The following is a 21,062-nucleotide window of genomic DNA, read 5'->3' as shown; positions in this document are numbered from 1 at the left end:
GTGTAATGTAGTCTTTTGTTTGTAATGTAATGCGTTTGACGGGGCAAGCTTTCTGTCTGGGCAAGGGAAAACTGGTATAACTGTCCCTGGGGACCTTAACCAACAGCTGAAGAGGGATTGGAGATAGAACTCTTAGTAGGCAAAAGAAGGATGAACAGTATTATATAGGGTGGCTGGATCACTTGGCTTAGGCAGACAAGATGAGGGGAGAACCTGTCTCCAAGGCATGAGAGGCTGTGTGAACAGCCAAAGGCCCTACTAGCTACAAAGGTCGCCTATGCCAAAAGGTCACCTATGACCATGATGGATCCAGGAGGACCTCCTGACTATGAACCCACTCATCCTTTAGGAGTATGACTCAGATCAAAGAAGGGAATTGACTAATCACCCACCCACAACACCTCCTTGCCTAGTTTGAGAGTCAGTTTATTGGCCCTCATCCAGCCAGCCACAGAGTCTAAACAACTGTCCATGGCTTCCATGTCCTCTTCTGATTCAGATGTTACAGAGAGGCTTTAACTGTGAATCACCAGCCTACTTATGACCCCTTACTCCAGATCTCTTAATGAAAGAAACCAATGACTCCATATAGATATTGAACAGCACTGAGGATAAGATGTGGCACCCCAAAGCACAACTGCCATTGGGGACAAAAGACAACCATCTAATGCTATTGTCTTAAACTGATCCTAGGGGTGGGGTTAGAACCACTGTAAAACAATGCCTGCACTAAGATGGCTGAGAAAGATACCGTGATCAGTGGTATCAAGAACCACTGAGAGATGAAGAATAACAGGGTCACACGGCCCCTGTACTTCTCAGATGAAGGTCATTCATCAGGTGACCAAGGTTGATTCAGTCCCTAAACTCAGATTGAAATGGGTCAAATCAATCTGCTTCTTTCAAGGGTATTGGTACTTCAGGGTTCAAACATCTTGGGTTAGAAACTCGACTAACCCGGAAGTAGTACCTCAGGTTAACAACTTTTCCCCAGAATGAATACAGATATTGCACGCCAGCAGCAGCAGGAGGCCCCATGAGCTAAAGTGGTACCTCAGGTTAAGAACAGTTTCAGGTTAAGAATGGACCTCTGGAACGAATTAAGTACATAACCCAAGGTACCACTGTACTTGCAATTGTTCTACCACAAGTCTGTCCATCACCTTTCCTAAAGAGGGGATATTTGTGACTGGGCAGCAGTAGTCACAAATCAATAGGTTGAAGGTTGGATGTACAGTACGTATTTATTAATTAAATTTATATACAGTCCTTCATCTGAAGCTCACAGGGCAGTTTTGTAGACATGTAAGAGCACAAAATATATAGTAAAACAAAAACAAAACAAAATGACCCCTCTCCCACAAACATCTTTAAAAGGCCATATAATGTTAATCAGCCAAAGGCCTGGTTATAGAGAAAGGGTTTTGCCTGGCACCTAAAGATATATAATGAAGGCACCAGGCAAACCTCCCTGGGAAGAGCATTCCACAGATGGGGAGCCACTGCAGAAAAGGCCCGTTCTTGTGTTGCCACCCTCTGGACCTCTCTTGGAGGAGGCACACAAAGAAGGGCCCAGATGATGGTCACAGAGTCTGGGTTGGTTCATATGGGAAGAGGCAGTCCTGAGATGTTTAAGGCTTTATAGGTCAAAAACAGCACTTTGAATTGGTCCCAAAAACTGATTGGCAGCCAGTGCGATCGGGCCAGGATCGGTGTAATATGCTCAAACCGCCTTCCCCCATTGGGGAGTCTGGCTTTTTCTAGGACATTTTCAGGGTGGACTATTTAGAAAACAAACAAACACAGAACCTCCACTTTTAGTTTTGGTTTCAGTTTCATGCTGCATTTATTATTGAGATTATTTTTTTTAAGCTTGTTATTTGTAAGTCAGCCTGGGAACATAATTAAAGGGTAGTATTAAAATATATAATAAATAAATAAATCAAAACACAAATTCTCAATGGAAAGTCAGCACTGGCTAGCAGTTCAGTAGCTTGACATTTACACACATGTAAGTTAAAAGTGAGATAAAATTATTGATTGTTCTCATGAAATAGCTAGCTAGCCATTGGAAATCTGCAAGTTCACAGTTTTTGGATCACTGCCTGTAGGGAGATAGGCAAACACAACACAGATGCTAGCTTTTGAACCTAGCTAAGATGACTTCAACACTAGTCCATGTCTATCAAGTATTTCTTTTTAATTTTCCATTTTCATTCATTGATAGCACAGATTTCTGGCCTTAGAGGTATAATGAATTTGCTGACTGCACACGATGACGTATTAAATAATCTCATTTTAATAAAGTTTTAATGTCAGATAGTGTGTGTGTAAAGTACATCTGCAAATACCACAAAGTCCTCAGATATATTTGTGTAGAGTAGTGCATTACTGAGGAAAGGCATGAATAATTGCCCCATTTTCAGAGATATGCTACCCTTTGTTTCTATGCCAACCAGGATATAACTCCTCTGCCTAAGAACAACATCAATGTACACAGGTTTAGAGGATTGTGTCATTTAAGGGCAATCCATCAAATGTTTCGTCATATAATTCAGTTGCAATAAATGAGGGTTATGTAGAAGCAATGTTCCTACATCAGTTCAGAAATATTTTATTATGTTTGAAAGCATGATTCTTGACATGTTATACTTATATTCAGCATGCAGCACAGTCTAAGGGGAAAAAGTAAAAAAGAGCAGCAACCTGATCACTCTGAAAGAATTGTTCGTTCACACCATAAATGTACAGTGGTACCTTGGGTTACATACGCTTCAGGTTACAGACTCCGCTAACCCAGAAATAGTACCTCAGGTTAAGAACTTCAGGATGACAACAGAAACCGCGTGGCGGCGCAGCAGCAGTGGGAGGCCCCATTAGCTAAAGCGGTGCTTCAGGTAAAGAACAGTTTCAGGTTAAGAACAGACCTCCAGAACGAATTAAGTTCTTAACCCGAGGTACCACTGTATTTGCCATTGTAGAACTTGAGAAGAACCTTAGGACCATTTAATATACTACATAGGTATTGTAGTAGTCACCCCAAATGTTGTCCACTTAGTAAGCCTTTCACATCACAGTGGTGATGTATATACAAGGACCATGCATGGGTTGCATATAGATCATGTAGCTTTACCACATGCATTGTACCTTCACTAGGAAACTGACACTGGTAGTATGGGAAGCCAATTTTCCTGTCTCTGCTTATGATATTACCACAATATAAAGCTGAACCATGAGGAAGAGGTTTCTCAGCTCCTGGCATATGCCACCAGCCCAGGTAATGTATTCACGATGCAAGCACACTTCCTAGGAAATACATTCAGTGGCACTTATGAGTGAACAAGTGGGCTTCCAATCTCTTTATACAGGTGCTCTTTTGGAGTACTAATAAGAAACCTACATCTAATGTATGCTTTTGCACCATGTAGCATATTTTATTTTCAAGTAAAGAATAGTTGTTGTTGTTGTTAAAAAAAAGCTAACAGGATGCCCAACAAGTTTGGGGGTGCCTGAAATTTGCATGAGAGTCAAAGCTATTTAGTTTTCCAAATTTTCAGTTATCCAAATGGGGAGAGAGCAGAAGGTGAGAAATAGCTGACTGGCAACATATGTCAAAGCAGTCTTTTATATTGCACTGAGATCTTTATTGTACAGCTAGCTCTGGGAGCAGCAGAAGTTTGGGGTGGCGTGTATTTCACATCCTACAGTTCTCATATTTCAGTCTGCAGTTTCAACTTTATGATTTGCAGGCTTAGACCTACTTAGTCCTCCTAAAATATGCATTGAGTACTTATTGGTTATTGTTTCGAATTTGAATTTATCATCTGAAGTATAACTGATACTACAACATGCAGAATACCCGGTAAGATAAAAGCTGTTGAAGAGTGTGGTCACAAAATGGGCTGCTGTAAAGGTGGCACAGCCGTCTCTAGTACTGCTGTACTTTTTCTTTGATCTGCCTAGAGACAGGATGGCTGTATGAGAGCTGCTCCTCTCGTACATATTTGTTACGTTCTTTTATTTGATTAATTGGTAGAAATAAATTAGGTATGCTACAAAAGCTCCACAGCTCTGCTTCCGTTTACTCTGCTGCATTTGGGTGCTCACATGAGCAGATGTGAGTCCACAGCACCAGGACCTGCTCCTCGGAAATGCTGCGTTGGTGTTCCTGTATTCCTGTGATCGGAAGTTCGGAGAAGGTGCTCCCGTCGCCCAGCCCATGCAGGTGCTGAAGACGTGGGCTGAACATGGGCGTATGGAAACCTCCAAGGAGTGCACCACCACAGCTGTTGCTGTCACAGTGACAGCAGCAGTGAATGATGCATTCCTTGGAGGCGGGCTATGCCGCCCCTATGGATCCTGCTGCCCGAAGCAGTCGCCTCACCTTGCCTCACGGGTGGGCTGGCCCTGGGAGGCTTGGGAAAAGGCCTTTGGGTGGTAGTATTCTGTGACTTGTGGGGATGATATCCTTCCTATCTTCCACTAGCAAGTTCCATATCCTAGCAGAGTTCCAAACATCCCCCTTTATAAATTACACAGCGGTTAGCTTGTTGCTGGCTTGTCTGAGCCTCACTACTTAAGATTCCTGGTAAGATCCCTTCTAATCCCTCTTAAAAAGAATAGACATGAGAATCTGATTAAACTTAATATAAAAGTAGTTTACTCACAGATTTATTCAGGTACACAGATAGATCCCTGAAGGCAGGCTTAGGTTACATAACTATATACAATAGTAACTCGAGTTACAAACACCTCAGGTTACAAATGCTTCAGGTTACAAACTCCGCTAACCTGGAAGAGTTACCTCAAGTTGAGAACTTTGTCCCAGGATGAGAACGGAAATTGTGTGCCGGTGGCGCAGCGGCAGCAAGAGGCCCCATTAGCGAAAGCACGCCTCTAGTTAAGAATAGTTTCAGGTTAAGAACGGACCTCCAAAATGAATTAAGTTCGTAACTAGAGGTACCACTGTATTTATATGAAATGTCCCATAAGGGAATTAGTCCTAAGTGACTGCGACCGAGCAGTCACTTCTCCTAACACACAGGAACATACAAAATGGAGAACATACACTGATCAGAACATGGAGGCTGTGTGCTCCTCCATGCTAGTACAACAGACCACACACCCTCTTCAAGTCACATGTAGTGGAAGTCTGTCCCAGCTCAGGAGGAAACCAGAAGTCTTTTCCTGAGTGGTACAAAACATCCCCCAACATGTCCACTGTAGGATTGTTGTGCTTGACTGCAGTTTTTCATCCCAGCAGACTGGACATTATCCCAACAACTAGGCTGGGTTCACAGTTGTCCAGCATTCAGACCAAACTCTGCAGTATTGGGATCACATTTTTATAATGCAAAACTTTCAGAAATGTTTTTTTTTCAATAAAGTTTTCGCCCGTTTTTTTTACCTGAGCTTAATGCATTGGGTTTCTTGTGGACACAAGGATTCTTTTGAAGCCCATTTAACCACCTTTCTGAAGGATTAAATCCACTCACCACAAGATGGCTCCCCAGCAGCTTTCAGTTGCATTGTTTCCCCATCCTATCTAGTCTTGCAGTGAAGGCATTGATTATCTTTTGGAAGTCTGGAGTACTACTGAGCAGCTTGTGGATTAGAGCCTTGTCTAATAAAATAATAGCTATTTTTACATTAAAGCCCTGGGGATCTCTTTGAAAGGTAATTCTGTTACTTTAATTTCTGTACCCCATAAAAGGCTGTTATCTAGTTTGCGCCTCTGTTCATATTTTTTTCTAAGAGACAAAGACTGGCTCAGAGAATTCAAACTGATTTCAAGTTTTAAGCCTCCTGCTTTTAAAGGCTAAAGCTGCTTATGCTGTTAAGATTTCCCCATTTTTTAAGTATGAGAAATTTGAATGTCATTTGGGGTTGTTTAAATCTTTTTGCTGGCCTCAGATTTGTGGAAAGCACATCTCATGCAAAGGGGCATGACTTGTGGTGGTTAGTAAGATGTGTTTTCTGGATGACATGTAATCAAATTAGATATAAATTTTCTTGATTTTAAAAATAAACTTATATTGCATTTGTGCTTTTGTCATTTACCTTAACAAGTGAGGAGTCCAGAATGAACACAGGATACAAATGTTGATCAGATTATTACCATTTAAAAATAGCAGTGCTAGCTTGGGCAAGTTGAAGAGAGAGACTCTTGAGATGATCTATGTTCTTATAAATTAAATCTATATTGGATTGCACTTGCATCACGGATGCTTCTTACACCTATTGGCAGAGCTGCTGAGAATGAACTGTTCTGAAATAAAAAAAAGACTGGAATGTTGCAGCTCCGACACTGACTGTAGGGGGATGTGGCAAAACCATATTGTGTTGAAGTAAAGGGTTTTTTTTTTGTAAGAATGTTTCGATAATTTTTTAAAAAAACTATTTTAAGTGATTAACTGTAAGTAGTATTAAACCCTTGTATTTTACCCCTAACTAGAGCCTTTGCCCAAATTCAGTCTCTTTTCTGCCATGCACATACAGGAACGAAGAAAATTCTTATCAACCCAAACCTACAGGCTGATTGGTCATTAAAGATACATCATCCAGCCACTAAATCCTATTTAGGAAATCTTAACCAGTCAAACATCAATGGCCATTGTATTAAACCATCAGGAATCACAAGACAGCTACTTAACAATACAGTGGTACCCAGTGGCATAGCGTGGGGGGTGCAGGGGGGCCCGGCCGCACCGGGCGCAACATCTGGGGGGGCGCTCGCACTCGCAGCTCTCTGCCCCTACCTGGCTCACTCACTCTCTCTCAGCGCTGTCACAGATTTCGCAAAAAATTCGCTATTGTCACACGGATCCTCCTCCTAGCTAATCAGGAAGTGGGATCCACTTCCTCATTGGCCGGAAGGCGAATGCATGCAATTGCCTGAGCTGCAGAGCAAGAGGTGGGAGGACTCGAGGAGACGCGGGAACTGAGTAGAAGCCACCACTGCAGGTAAGTCTCTCTGCATTGAAAGGGGGCACGCTGGTCATTCTGCATGTTGAGCTGACCAGATGGATTGAAGTTTGGTTGGTTCAACAGTGATGAGACAGATTTCGATCCATATGTAGCTGCTCCAGCTCAACATAAGTTGATGTAAGCCAGTGGGTCTAGCAACCTTTAATTTTTTATTTTTTATTTGCTGAAGGCGTAAGGCAATAGGCATGAAGGTGAATAAACATTATGTTAAGAGTAAAGAAATGGTTATACAATGAAGGGGTGCTGAAAGTGCAGCAAGGCAAGAAAGTGATTTTCTTTTTTTTCTTTTCTTAGAATTTTAACAGAATACTACACCTATATCATGCCATACAAAAAAGAATCTGGTGCACAAGGCAGGAAAAGGAGAAAGATAGAGACAGAGCAACAAGCTAAGTTAGCTGGAAGCCTTCACCAGTTTTTGGTGAGTACTGCTGAAATTACAGCAGGACCACCAGCAGCACCACAGGAGACTCATAATCCTGATCCTGTGTCGGTGGACATTCCTGTTCCTGCATTAGAAGCAGAGACAGTTTCATCTAAGGATGTTTATACTCAGCCAAATCTGCCAGAAAATATTGACCAAAAGTTTAAATTAATCTGTATATACGGATTGATATCTTGCACTTCTATTAAAGAATTACAATTAGAGGTACAGGATTGAGGAAGTTGGCTCCATCTAGCCCAGTCTTGGATCATCTCCAGGGTATGGTTCCATTTTGATGTTTGGTTTTTGTTCTTGATATTTTTTGTCGTTTATGATGGTTGTGAGATGACATATAATAGCATGGCCCATGCTAGGTTACTACATTTATAGATTTGTATTCATAGACCTGCTGAAAATGTGGAGAATGTGTAATGCATGTTCACACTCAATAAAGTGTTTGAAAATAAACTTGTATTTAGATGCATTTTACTTTAATTACATCAGTATTTTCATAACAAACAATACATGTGCTTAGGGGGTAAGGGTTTCTTTAATCTAGTGGAAGAGACTCGAGTGCTAAAATCCACGGGTTAGGGGGTGCAAATTACTTGCCTTGCCCCGGGTGCTGACAACCCACGCTACGCCACTGGTGGTACCTCATGTTGCGTAACCTCCAGGTTACAGAATCTTCGGGTTATGGCCGCAGCAAACCCAGAAGTGTATACTTCCAGGTTTCACTGCTCACGCATGTACAGAAGCACTCTGTGTGCCATGCGCAGAAGCGATCTGCGCATAGAAGCGCTCTATAGTGCTGCGCGCAGAAATGGCGCCTTTAGTTACAGATTTTTCGGGGTGCGTACGGCACCCTGAAATGAATTAAATCCGTAACCAGAGGTACCACTGTATACTCTTAGCAACCTCAGGAAGCAGATGAGTAGAAATGTTTAAGGAGCCGGGCATGTGCTTGGGAAAATCTATTTGGGCTTCAGCACACATTTCAATTATTTTTTTCTCAAAACTAAAATTCACGAAAGAAAAACTAAGAAAACCATTGACATTTTCAGTGCCACTGTCTCATTAAATGAAGTGGCAAAGCCTGTTGCAGCCTAGTAGGTTGGGGGGCAGAAATTAAACTTTGTGCAGTTTAATTTTAAATGGATTTAGGGAGGAAGCATGACTGTATTATACTCTAAAAAGGATTATATGCCAGGGTTGGAGTCAGGTGTAGATCAGCAACAAAACACCCGAGGCCACTGAAGTTAACTCTTTATTCAAGGAAACAAACCACAGCTCCGGTCTAGTGGTCTCAGCAACTCATTCTTAGGTCTTGCGAGGACTAAAGGTCCCGCTTTCCTGGTGCCCACTGGGACATCCTCCTCTCCATGGTGTTTCTCACGCTGTGTCTGTGCACAGTCACCCTTTGCTCTGCCCATTTCATTTCTCTGCATGTTCAAGGAGACCAGGGTGAGGGGAGCTGGTTGCAGCAGAAGGGGGGAGATTCCCTGGCTTCTTCAGCAATCAGCTTCTCTGTCTCCTGGCCTTTCAGCCCCTGCTTCTGCCTTGGAGTCTGAACTGTGCTCTGCCGTAGCTTCTCCCTGTTCACTAAGCCTCGTCCCCTCTTCTACTTCTGATGCCTCACTCAGTCTGCTCCTTCTTGTCCCTCTGACCACTCATCATCACCCCACCACCAATCCCCTGGCTCTGAGCTTCCTTCCCCTGGGGTTTCTCCAGGGGGTTTCCCCGGCTGGTGTCTCCCACTTGTCCTCTGCATCCAGCCAGTCAAGATATTATACCTCTAAGTATAGTATACTTCACAGCTTGTTAGCTTCTGACAAAAGCTTAAGCCATAATAGGTTTGTGGTCCTGTAATTCTAGACTATTCTGAACCTGCTGATCATTATACGCACACATAAAGGCAAGTCATTTTTTACATTTAAAAGCAACTTATCACTTCTACCACATGCTTGGCAGCATTCAAGAAACCTTTCAAAATGCCTCTCTTTCAGATTCTGGGAGACTCTTGATTTTGTTCAACAGAGACCCTTCATACCAACCCACAGACATTTGTGAGCCACTTCTCTGTGATGCTACCCTATGTGGCTGCCAAAACTAGAACTGTGTGGCTTCATTCCACCAAATGGATTTTCAACATCATCCCCAACTTGGGGGGGGGCAATTATGTGGGGTGAGCCATTCATTCATCCCTACTCACATTCTTACTGTAGTCAAATATATACTGCATTCATGTAAAATCACATAAATCAAATGGAAGGTGTGTGCATTATGTTTCTGTCAGTTTCTGTAGGGGGGTGGCATAGCTACCCATCTGGAATAGGTTAAGGCTATTAGCGTCTTGGATTGTTTGTGTGCATTCTCTCTCTCATCAACCTACTCATAACCCCTTTCATGGATTGGTTCAGCATAACACACACTCCTGAAAATATTTAGACTGAGTTATACAGTTCAACAAAGATTTATTTCTGAACACACTCAAAAAGCTATTTGCGAATTCCCTTTCAAATGGAAAAAGAAAGAACTGTAGGTTGTAATATTTAGTCTGAGACACAGAATTGATGTATTGAATTAGCTCTGCTTCTTGAATGAAATGAATCTACAGAGCCCTAATTATGCAGAAGTTTCTAGCAATTGAGTCATTTTGACCATTGTATGTAGTCTTATTACCCCCACATCCAGAAAGGAGACTCAGAACACCTTATTAAGTACAGTGGTACCTCTGGTTGTGAATGGGATCCGTTCCAGAGGTCCGGCCACATCCTGAAGCTTTCGCAACCGGAGGGACCGCTTCTGCGCACATGGTGGTAGGCCAATTCTGCGCATGCAGCGAAACACTTCGGGGTTTGCCGCTTTCGCAACCCGAGGGTAACATAACCCAAGGCTCCACTGGAGTTAAAAAGTTTTATTTATTTAATGTCCACTAAGTGTGACCAGTGGGGAGTGGAGTTTGTGGCCTGGCGTGGGGCCCCGCTGCCCTTGTGGAGCCTTGCTGTGCCATACCCTTGGGCTGGGCACCGCCCCCCCTCACAGTCACTGTGGAGCACCCTGAGAGTTCCCGCCAAACCCAAATTTGAACGGGCCAATCTGTGGCAGCCGGGGGAGGGCAGGTTCAGGAGAGTGGATCAGAGGGGAATAGGCTCCACTCCTAATCTTTAAAGGGGGCCTGAGCCAGTGGCAGGAGCGCACTTGGCCCCAGAGGATCAGAGCATTTTCCGTAGTGTAGTGGTTATCACGTTCGACTGACACGCAAATGGTCCCTGGTTCGTAACCAGGTAAAAACAGAGTAAGATTTTTTCATTGTAAAAATCAAGAGAGCTATCCGCAATGTGATTCTGTGTCTTGGCGGCTGAGTGATTAGGCATCCGGACATTAAATCTGTCAGACAATACCTCAAGGTGGCAGTGAATTAAGGCCTTATCTTTCCTTACCTGCCCACACTGAGTGTGAAACAGCCAAATAATACTAAGTCAACATCAAATTTTCTACAGTGTGGAGGAATTCTCTCCATGTCCATCCGGGGTTCCCCCAAAATTACTACTCAGTCTCATAAAAAGCAAATGGCCAAAGCCCAGACTATAGAGGGAGGGTGCTGAAAATGGGCACAGAGGGAGAAAGGAGGATGGATTGGCTAGTCTGACCTCTCTGATTAGACAGATGCCCCCATATGGCTCACAGCCACCTCCCAGAGGAAGATACGACATTGAGACCCTTTCCCCTAGGAGGGGAGGGGGGAAACTCACCTCTGCCAAGGACAGGAGCAGAACTACCAGGATGCCATGTAATCTCTAGAAATCATTAAAGGTAAATTAATTATGATGAGCGCTTTATAACAAAACCATTACTCTTATTTATTCCTCAAATGGTGAACATTTCAGTATAGTGAATCCCCACCACAAAATATCCAGATGTTTTGGATGAAGAAATATGGCAGATTCCAGTTCCCGGAGTCTGCCACTGGTATTGCTGGGACAAACCACTAAATCTGTCACAAAATTCCACTTTAGAGAGATTTCAGTGGCAATTCTGCAAACATTTAACCTCTGAACATATGGTGACCACCACATTTTATCGCACTTTGAACTGCAACCACATGCCATAGAGATCCAACTACACAATACTCGCAAAAGACACTGTGCAGATGGGGGAATCGTAATCTGAATCCATCCCATGCTGAAGTACAGAAAGAATTAACTATTAAAAGGGAATGTTTTCTCTATCAGATTCTGGCTCATCAACTTACTGCAGAAAGTGGTGGCTTTATATTGAAAGTGGTATACATGAATAGCAGTTAACCAGGGAAGGTTCTCCCTCATTAAAAAAGTGTTTAACCTATGTGGCAATCCTCTTATATTCAGCCTACGCACAGAAGCACGGCTTCTTTCCAGCCCATAGTTCATGGGAGTGGAAATGCCACATATATAGGGGATGGCTCAGGGGGTTAATAAAACTAATGTATTTTTTCCTTTTCATATAAATTAGCCCAAGGTGTTAACTAATAGAATCCAGGCAGTGATCATAAACAGATTATGCTAATAAATAAATGCCAAACCAAGAGTGTGTGTCTCTATGTAATTGGAGAGAACAAATATTCCAGCACAGCTAGCCCTGAAATTGCCTAGGTGTACGAAGTAACTTGTTGAATTTCCACAAACCTATATAAATACTGTTGAGAAAGATATGCCAGTTCAGGCGCTTTGGTTATATGAGCTCTGAAACAGAGCACTGCTTATCAGTAAGGCTCCTGAACTATCAGCACCCTTGCTGGGAAAGATTTATGGCTAACCTTTGCTAGGTTGGTGGCAAATAACAGTGGGGAAATGTTTCTTACAGAACAGGCAGTCAGGTGGCTCAACATGAAATTAGATATGTTTCCAGACTTAGCAGGTAGCTGTAGGTCTGATTGAAATTCGGGATCTCAAATAACAAAAGAAAGAAAGACTCAGTACCTGGTGTATGGTCTTGCCACTGAAGAACCGCTGTGATGTTTTCAGCGCTACATGCACTTCAGAGGAACAGCATGGCTTTGATTCGGTGTGGTATGTTGGTACAGCACGAGGCCTTCCGCTCCTAGGAAGCAGAGCAAATGATATAATTCTCACAAGTACATTACTGAACATCAGCCTCCCCCTTTCACGTGTCCTTCAACTGCTTTGGTGGATCCAGGCTTATAAATAAACATCCCTTGAATAGCCACGACATTTGTATTTCTGTCTTCAGCATCCCAGGGCATCTCTCTGTTGTGCCAAACAGCTTTAGAATGGAGACAAAACCAAGAGAACTCCAGTTCTTATACGAAAACATGAATTTCATACTGCAGCTATGGGAAAGTTCAAGCCATATGACACCTTTTTGCAGAAAGTGCCTTGCTAAAGAGTCAGTGATAATTGGAAATGATACATTACTATCTCAGTCTGATGTTTTACAGAGGAGATATGTTGACCTCCATCCATCTTTGGGAACAACAGTGGGAGACTGTGTGATCTTGCATGATTGCACAATGCACAGGGATGCTCAGCTAATCTGCTCCCACTTCCTTCTCTTCAACCAGCATGGAACAAGGAAGGTACAATCCACTATAACCTTTGCCAAATAGGAAAAAGTCAACTTTTGGAGGAGGTCAAGCAGCAGGGAGGTCTCAATGGTGCATATGGATGGGGGACAGTTCAGCTTGCATTTAAAAGCAAACCTATCTAAATATGTGAAGCGAAACACAGCCATCCTTCAGAATTCACTCTTCTCTGAATTTAAACAAGTAGTTCTCAAGCCGAGTAACATGTAGAAAAGTACGGTACATATACTGGGATGGATGTGCATGAAAATGAATATATTAGTGGAAATAACATACAAAAAGTCATTATATTCAGGGAAATAGAGTTGCAGAAAACACATATACTATTCTTCAGAGAAAAATGTGTAATATTAGGAGAAATTTACACTAAGATACTGCTCAATATTCATGATAATATTTTTTATTGCAAAGTGAGGTGGAAATGTGCAGCACACTGAAGCTAAAATTGGAAAAATGAGAAACTGAGAAATTGACCAATTTGTCTACGTCCCTACTAGTCAATGAGACATTATTTCCTTTCCCTGTGTGTCATTTCCATGGTCCTCAGCAGGAAATGATGCTCCTGAGCATTTCCTGCCTTTTGCAACTCCTCCCAGCTGCTAGTTATCTCTCACATAAAATCAGCAGAAAGCATGAAACCAATATAAGCAGCACGAAAGCAAGATTTATTCTAATACGCCACCACAGGATCTGTTTGATGAAGGCTGCCCTCGGAAATAAATAGTAACGGGAATATGATAGCATAATGTAAAACTAGCCTAAAAACTACCGAGAGGGAAAAATGCTAAGTGGCAGACATGCGAAATGCACCATAAAGACCCAAACAAAATTATGAATGAACAGATTGGAAAGCATCTCAGACCGATGATGGACTGTACTGTCCATCCATACTAGACAGGAAGAGCTCTTTTGCTTGCCACATGAGAAATGGAATATGTAACTAGGCTCTAAATCAACAAGGCATAATTCTGATCAAACATGGTTAGGCTCAGGCTGCAAGTCACAGTTGAGGACATTGTCTGCCGTGTTTTAGCATCATGGACATGGGTTAGTTTAAACTCTGAATTGCAGTTTTCTTTTGAAACACTGAGAGGCACTTCTTTATACATTTATATGAAGTGGCACAATATACTGCCTGATTTTAGATCTCCTTCTGCAGTAGTAAATGGTACCCAGGTGCTAGTGTGTCATATGGAAACTGTGATAAACTACTAGTGGTAATTGGGTTCACTCTAAGTATGGCACTTGCATTATCCTGGAAAGGAACTGTGAATAACATTGGTTGTTTCTGCATACTGATTTACACATATGAAATTGCTGGAGCTCGAGAAGAGACTTCAAAATATGTAGGCGTACTAAATCAGTATGCAAAAATTGCCTATTAAGAATAAAAAAATATGTCTCAAACCAAATATAGTCCTTGAATATATAGAAGTATATAACCATATATCTTTAAGTGTACAGAACCTTGCAGAAAGTATCTAGGTTACAAAAATATCAGCCTCTCTGTATAAAGTATTTCCATCAATTCACAAGTGTGTGCATATTCCCCCTGCATGCTAGTCTCCTGAATTTTGAAACTTCCCATATAGCTTCAGCCACCACTGAAATAAGTTCAGCTGTGGGTGCTCAAACTTTGAAAATTTCAATAGCTTAGCATGTCATAGCAGGACGTAGTCAAAATCATATGCCAACACTTTCTTTGGCAGCCAAGAGGCGATGGTAGGAGTACCCAGTGCATTTTTTGTGTGGGATATTGGGGAGGGGTGAGTGGATCTACAGTGACATGCATGGAAGGATCCAGGAGAAAGACAGAAGTCCTTCTGGGTCCAGAAGCTGTCACTTGTGCAAAATGAAGCATCTAGGCTAGGCAACCTGAGATATTAGATACCTAATATTGGCCTGGTCAATAAGATCTGTTAGTGAGGCCCTATTGATTGTCCTGCAGCCTTCAGAGATTTGTCTTGCTAAAGGAGGGGGTGGGAGAAGAGAAGTCTACCTCATAATCTCCTGGCATTCTGTGTGACCCTCAAACTGCGCAAGAAGAGGGCTGAGGCTTAGCCAAATGATAATGTAGGTGCACAAAGGCTAGGCTTAAAGACTATCGAAAAGGGATAGGGAAACTTTGGTCATCCAGATATTTCTGGGCTCCAACTCCCAACACAGTCGCTGGGACTTATAGGAGGTGCAGGAGCGTCTTACCCATAGAGGCTAGTGGCGTGGGGCACCAGGGCGCCAAGTTCTGGTGGGCCCCAGAGAAGAGGCTGGACGTGGCACCTCCTGGCATCAGCTCGCCGCCCTCACCTGCCTCCGCCACATTGCGTCGAATCAGTGCAATGCCCGGAGCCTCTGTCTGCTAGCCACCACGGCACAAAGCGTCCAGCTGAGCTGGGAGGCGCCGCATCCAGCCTCCGTCTCTTCCCCGCCAGAGGAGCCACCCTCCAGCTGCTGCCCGCCTCCTCCAGCCCCAACATGGCAGTGCTGTCCTCCCTAAAAAAAGGTAGACAACTCTGGGAAACGGGGGGGGGGGGGAGAGGGAGCTTTGCACCACAGCGCCGGATATGCTTAAGACTGCCCTGAGGAGATGGAGTCACTTGCATGAGTGAATTTGCACAATGACCGCTCCCCGCTTAAAACGGGGGGCGCCCTTTGCGTGGACGCGTGCAGCCCCTAGATCTGGAGCGGCTCCAACAGCATAGGCTTGGCTTTGCCTTCCCTCAGGTGGGATACCTGGAGGTCTCCGCCTACCTCAGTCAGTTGTCCAATCCCACCTGGGGGAAGTGTTGCCAAGGAGACCAGGCCAGGTAGGGGAGGGATTACCTGCCCACACAATAGAGGCAGGATCTTACCTGGGAATCCTCACTTGGCTCCAGAGCTTCTCCCACCCTACCCACCCTCAGTTAATGTCTTATTTTGCAGGTTAACTTTTCTTCACAGATTTTGCAGGTTAACTTTTCTTCACAGGTATGCGGGCGCTGCTACGTTAAGGTCGCTGTTAAAGGGCTGGAAAGGAATCTCCCTGCATTGGGAGGTTTCGCCTTTCCCGTAGCAAAACGTCACAACTTTGGCGGTATCAGGTCTTGGGCGGAATCCTTTAGTCCATCTTCTTCTTTGTGGTGGCGATACTAGGGTTCCCCGTTAAAGGGGTTTTCTGAAGGGAGGCTTTGACCGTACGCTGAAAGGTCGTCATTGCTCTCCCCTGCGGCGGCGGCGTTACAGGGGCGGCTATCTCTGCTTGAACATATGTTCTCCAGAGCCGGCCCATCCCCCCCCCCCACACACACTGGATAACCCTGATGCTCCCTAGGTCCCTGGCTGGGGACTGGGGAGGGAGAACGCCCAATGCCTGAGCCAAGGTCTACCCACATTTGAAATTTAATAAAGTTGTGGCCAATTTAATCCCATGGCACGTTGTCTTGAGTCGTTATTCCACATGACGGGGGGGCCGCGCGGGATCTGGGGACTCCGCCTGTCCACGCAAAGCTTAACTGTTCTTATACATTAAGGTTTTTTAAATTTAATTTTAGAAAAATCCATCTTATAACAATATATTACGTTACAGTGCTTTATGCAACACCCTTCCTTTCATTTGGAGAAGATATGGGACCTGCTGACCCAGATTTCTCACTCAAAAACAATAAATTTAACTGTGAATTGATCCTGCAACAAATGCATCTTTTTATTTTTAAAACTTTTAAGGTGCTGTTTGAATGTTTCCCACGCATTTCCCACATTATAAGAGTAATCATAATCATTGATCCTGTTTTCTTTCCCATTATTTCCTTCTCATTGCATTCCTTTCCTTTGCTAGTTCAATTTTTCATGATATTCTCTCATATAACGGGAGGGCGGTTCGTACCAAATATGAACACTTCTTTCCCCACAGAGACTTGCAGAGTGTGAAGAAGAGAAGAAAACCTATTTCCTTTGGAGTGTTTGTTAGCTCCTTTTATGTCCTCTGCCTAATAGATGTGCTACTAACAATGAATTAATCTTACCACTATTTAATGTGAAAATTACTATATCTTGTTTTCTATCACCTGTATGTTGGAGTTGACCCAGCAATTTCATCTCACAATGGATTTAACTTTTTAAAGGAAAGAAATCAAATGTTCTATTTGGGCACCATAAATTAATTAAATTTGTGACTCAGATTGGTGTTCTCAGTTTCCCAGTAGGACACTGGTGCTTTGTGATGACTTTTATTCTAAACTAAAGCATCTCTCACCACATTTTTTAATTTAAAAACATTTTAATACAACCAGAAAAAAAACATAAAATGGAGAACAAGAATAGTAAGTATTATTTAAATTTATACGCCACCCTCCACCCAAGGATCACAGAGCAGTTTGCAAAATAAAAATACAAAATGATACAGATATAAAGATACAATGACACAATAAACATCCTTAAAACAAATACAGTGGTACCTTGGTTCTCAAATTTAACCTTTTCTGGAAGTCCGTTCTAAAACCAAAGTGTTCCAAAACCAAGGCGTGCTTTCCATAGAAAGTAATGCAAAATGGATTAATCCATTCCAGACTTTTAAAACCAACCCATAAAACAGCAATTTAACATCTATTTTACTATCTAACAAGACCATTGATCCATAAAATGAAAGCAATAATCAATGTACTGTACTATAAATATTGCAGATGATAAAAAAAAAAATCTTATCTGCACTGATGATAGTCATTGTTTGGATAGGGGGCTTTTATCCATTTCCGCAGTCACACAATCAATCTATCAGTAGCTGAACTGGGTTCCACACAGTCGCAAAAACAAATGAACCGAAAAAGGCTCAAAAACGCAAAATAAATAGCAAAAACAAATGTGGCAAGCTTAATCCATTTCAGAAGTCTCTTTGTCTTCCGAAATACTTGAAAACCAAGGCACAGCTTCTGATTGGTGCAGATGCTCTGCAAACAACAGCCGACAACCGAACTGGATGTTCAGCTTCTGAAAAACGTTCAAAAACTGGAACACACACTTCCGGGTTTTGGCGCTTGGGAACCAAGGCGTTTGAATACCAAGGTGTTTGAGAACCAAGGTACCACTGTACATCTTCACCAAGCAGTATGGATGAGGCCATCATAGCTGTCAGCAGTGGGTGAGAGACCCAGCTTTGTGTAGCTTTCAGAAAGCAAGCAAGCAAGCAAGCAAGCAAGGAGTCCCCTTTAGAAATGGGAAACATGGTTTTACAAGCCACAGAAAGAAGCAGAATAGACATGATCCAGCCAAAGTTGTGTCAGTTACTCCAGTTACTCCATAAGAGGAGAATTCAAGGGTTGCCATATTTCAAAAAGCAGCTGGAGGGAAATAATGTTACATGCCAGCTTCAGGACTGCAATACCTTTCCCCATGTTTCAAAGCTTCCCCCAATTGGCCCCCTTTTGCCACAGTCACCAGCAGAACAGCAAAGGGGGCAGAGGCTTCTCCGTCCAGAACAGGAAGGCTTGAGAGGGTCGATCTTGCTCTGTCTTCCAGAGCTGAATGTTTCATTCCCTAGGGAACCAGACGGAGAAGCAGTGGCTCCCTGGCCAGATCAGGCCCACATCTCCTTCCGATCCAGCCTACACCATCTCTTGCAGTAGTCCTACCTCTTTGAGCTAGGCTAACATTCAAAGATCACAATGTCTGTCAAAAAGAACGTGGACAGCCTGATCCTCAGCTTGTGGAGTCCAGCTTCCAAGCCAACCATCACAGCAAAGTTCACAAACTTTCCAAACACAGCCCATTACATTCACTTCACACTAAGCCAGGCTTCCTCAACCTCGGCCCTCCAGATGTTTTGAGACTACAAATCCCATCATCCCTGACCACTGGTCCTGCTAGCTAGGGATGATGGGAGTTGTAGGCCAAAAACATCTGGAGGGTCGAGGCTGAGGAAGCCTGCACTTAGCTTTCTGGTGGTACATCTCCCTCCCACCCTGTCTGAGTAACATAGGAGGACTAGACAGATGTAGAAGCCTACCCTATAGAAGCACATCAAATTAGACAAATTATGTATATCCAACAAAAATAATAATGAAAGCCTTGATTCTGTCCTCACGGATATGAGTTGTACGATTCTCTTTGCCTTCATCACTGTTCCTCTTTTCCTGTTTCTAGATCATTAAACTTACTAAGCTTTGAAGGAAGGTTTTGTTTAGCTTCTAAAACATTTCATGGTGTTCCTGTTAGCGAGCTGGTAGGGAAGATCAAACCAAATATTTTGAATTCGCTTGTGAAGAAGTATTATTATAGGTGACAAAAAAAAATACAGGGGCTGGAGATAATGTGAATTGCACTGATTATACCTTCAATACCACCATTCAAAGTGTTTTGAAATGCTGGCTAGTAGGAGGTTTGCACCTCTGCTGTTGAAAGGAGTACAAAATATCTGCTTGTAGCCAATGATGACTTACATGATGCTGAACATATTGTCTATAGATAACTACAAGGAGGATCTGAACATGTCAATGTAGAAAGGAAGCATGATTCAGAGCAATTCCATGGAGATAGAACTTTGGTATAGACTGATCTAGGAACAAATATACATTTTACTAATCTTTTCTTTACTTGCATTCTTAAAAGATGCATACAGAAGTTCCAGGAAACAACAGAAGACGCACACAGAAATAGTATTTTGATAGAGGAGGGCTGTGCTACAAAAAAGAAGAAACAATTTGGTGTCTAGGACTGCTGAACAGCCAATAATGATTCCAATTTCCTTAAGATTTTGTGCTCAGAAAGTACCGTAGCCACATGGGGGGAAACCCACCTCATGTGGGTAATATGTGTCAACAGCATCACATATTCTCCAACAAGTCTGATTAATGGTATTATGAACATATGCTATTCACACCAGTGTACAGTGGTACCTCTGGATACATACACTTCAGGTTACAAACTCCGCTAACTCAGAAATAATACCTTGGGTTAAGAACTTTGCTTCAGGATGAGAACAGAAATCGCACGGTGGCAGCAGGAGACCCCCATTAGCTAAAGTGGTTAAGAACGGACCTCCAGAACGAATTAAGTTCTTAACCAGAGGTACCACTGTATAGTACCATCTATGGATGATTTCAGTGGAATTATCTCATATATTGACCAATACAGAGAAAAGCAGCTTAGTGCACCAATTTTTATTCCAAACAATGTCATCCAAGGTCTCACTGAAATCGACTTCGCATCCTTTAACTGCCTCACGTGGAACAGCCTAATTGGCTGTTCCAAACAATGGCAGAAGTTTGAGTAAAGCAGCGGTGGGGAGACAGTGAGAGGAAAATGACAATTTTAAACAACAGCAAAAGTTTGAGTAAGGAGAGATGGAGGAACATTGTGGGGTTGTTGTCTTTTTATTTAAAAACAACAACCAAAAACAAGTTTCCACAAAGAAATAGGAGAGATGTGTACAACATAAAAGCTGACACCAAAAAGTAAACACAGCAAACGCCCTTTTTAGGATTATTAGAGTGTGGTAATCAGGGTTAGAACTGATAAACCTTAACATTTTGACTGCCTTTCTAGAACTGCAAGAACAATGTGTGTGTATTGTGGTGGTTGGTATAAAGAACTTGGCAGGAAACGATAAATGGGCAGATGGCCAAAATTTAGCATGGCTCACAAGTTGTTCAAGCCTTATTTTGCAAATTGACATAAGTTGCTGGACGTAACTTATAAGAAGATGTTTCATTCCAAGGATTGCAAAAAAGGCATGTGTGGGTGGATGGATGGATGGATAGATAGATGATAGATAGTATGACAATGCCCAAGATTCATTGTTTCTGTTGGTAACTCGTGGAAGATAGTTTGAAAGACAATGTAAATGGCATTGTTTAATTAAAATCCAAATATCATACATCTGTAATGTCAAATATAGATCAAAACTATGTTATAGGACAAAGATGTTAACTAATTAGCAAGTAAAAGAATGCAAAGCAAATGTATAACAATTCTTCAGGGAATTTGCATATATGACCAATTTCCCTCCGGGGGTAGTCTACAAAGCATTGTTCTGAAGATCAAAGGAATAAATTAGCATCAATATCTATACTGTTTATAGCTGAAATGCAAAAATAAAAT

The 21,062-nt window shown here is 42.6% G+C and overlaps 1 protein-coding gene across 3 annotated transcripts in view; it reads right to left on the bottom strand.

Moving 5' to 3' along the window:
* The window catches only part of LOC309367739 (uncharacterized protein), a 177,185-nt gene that overhangs the window by 137,996 nt on the left and 18,127 nt on the right, over window positions 1–21,062 (bottom strand). For all 3 annotated transcript variants that reach the window (XR_014167307.1, XR_014167308.1, XM_081907353.1), the window contains exons 2-3: window positions 12,373–12,493; window positions 11,167–11,211 (exon numbers count right to left, since the gene is read on the bottom strand). Coding sequence is in view for 1 of the 3 variants with exons in the window: in XM_081907353.1 (XP_081763479.1) it covers window positions 11,167–11,211; window positions 12,373–12,493 (166 nt within the window). In the remaining 2 variants the exon portion in view is untranslated. The remainder of the gene's footprint in view (window positions 1–11,166; window positions 11,212–12,372; window positions 12,494–21,062) is intronic.

This window comes from Podarcis melisellensis, assembly GCF_964234715.1.
Source record: "Podarcis melisellensis genome assembly, chromosome: 4".
Lineage (NCBI taxonomy): Eukaryota > Metazoa > Chordata > Lepidosauria > Squamata > Lacertidae > Podarcis > Podarcis melisellensis.
This window is presented reverse-complemented; position numbering and strand designations above follow the sequence as displayed.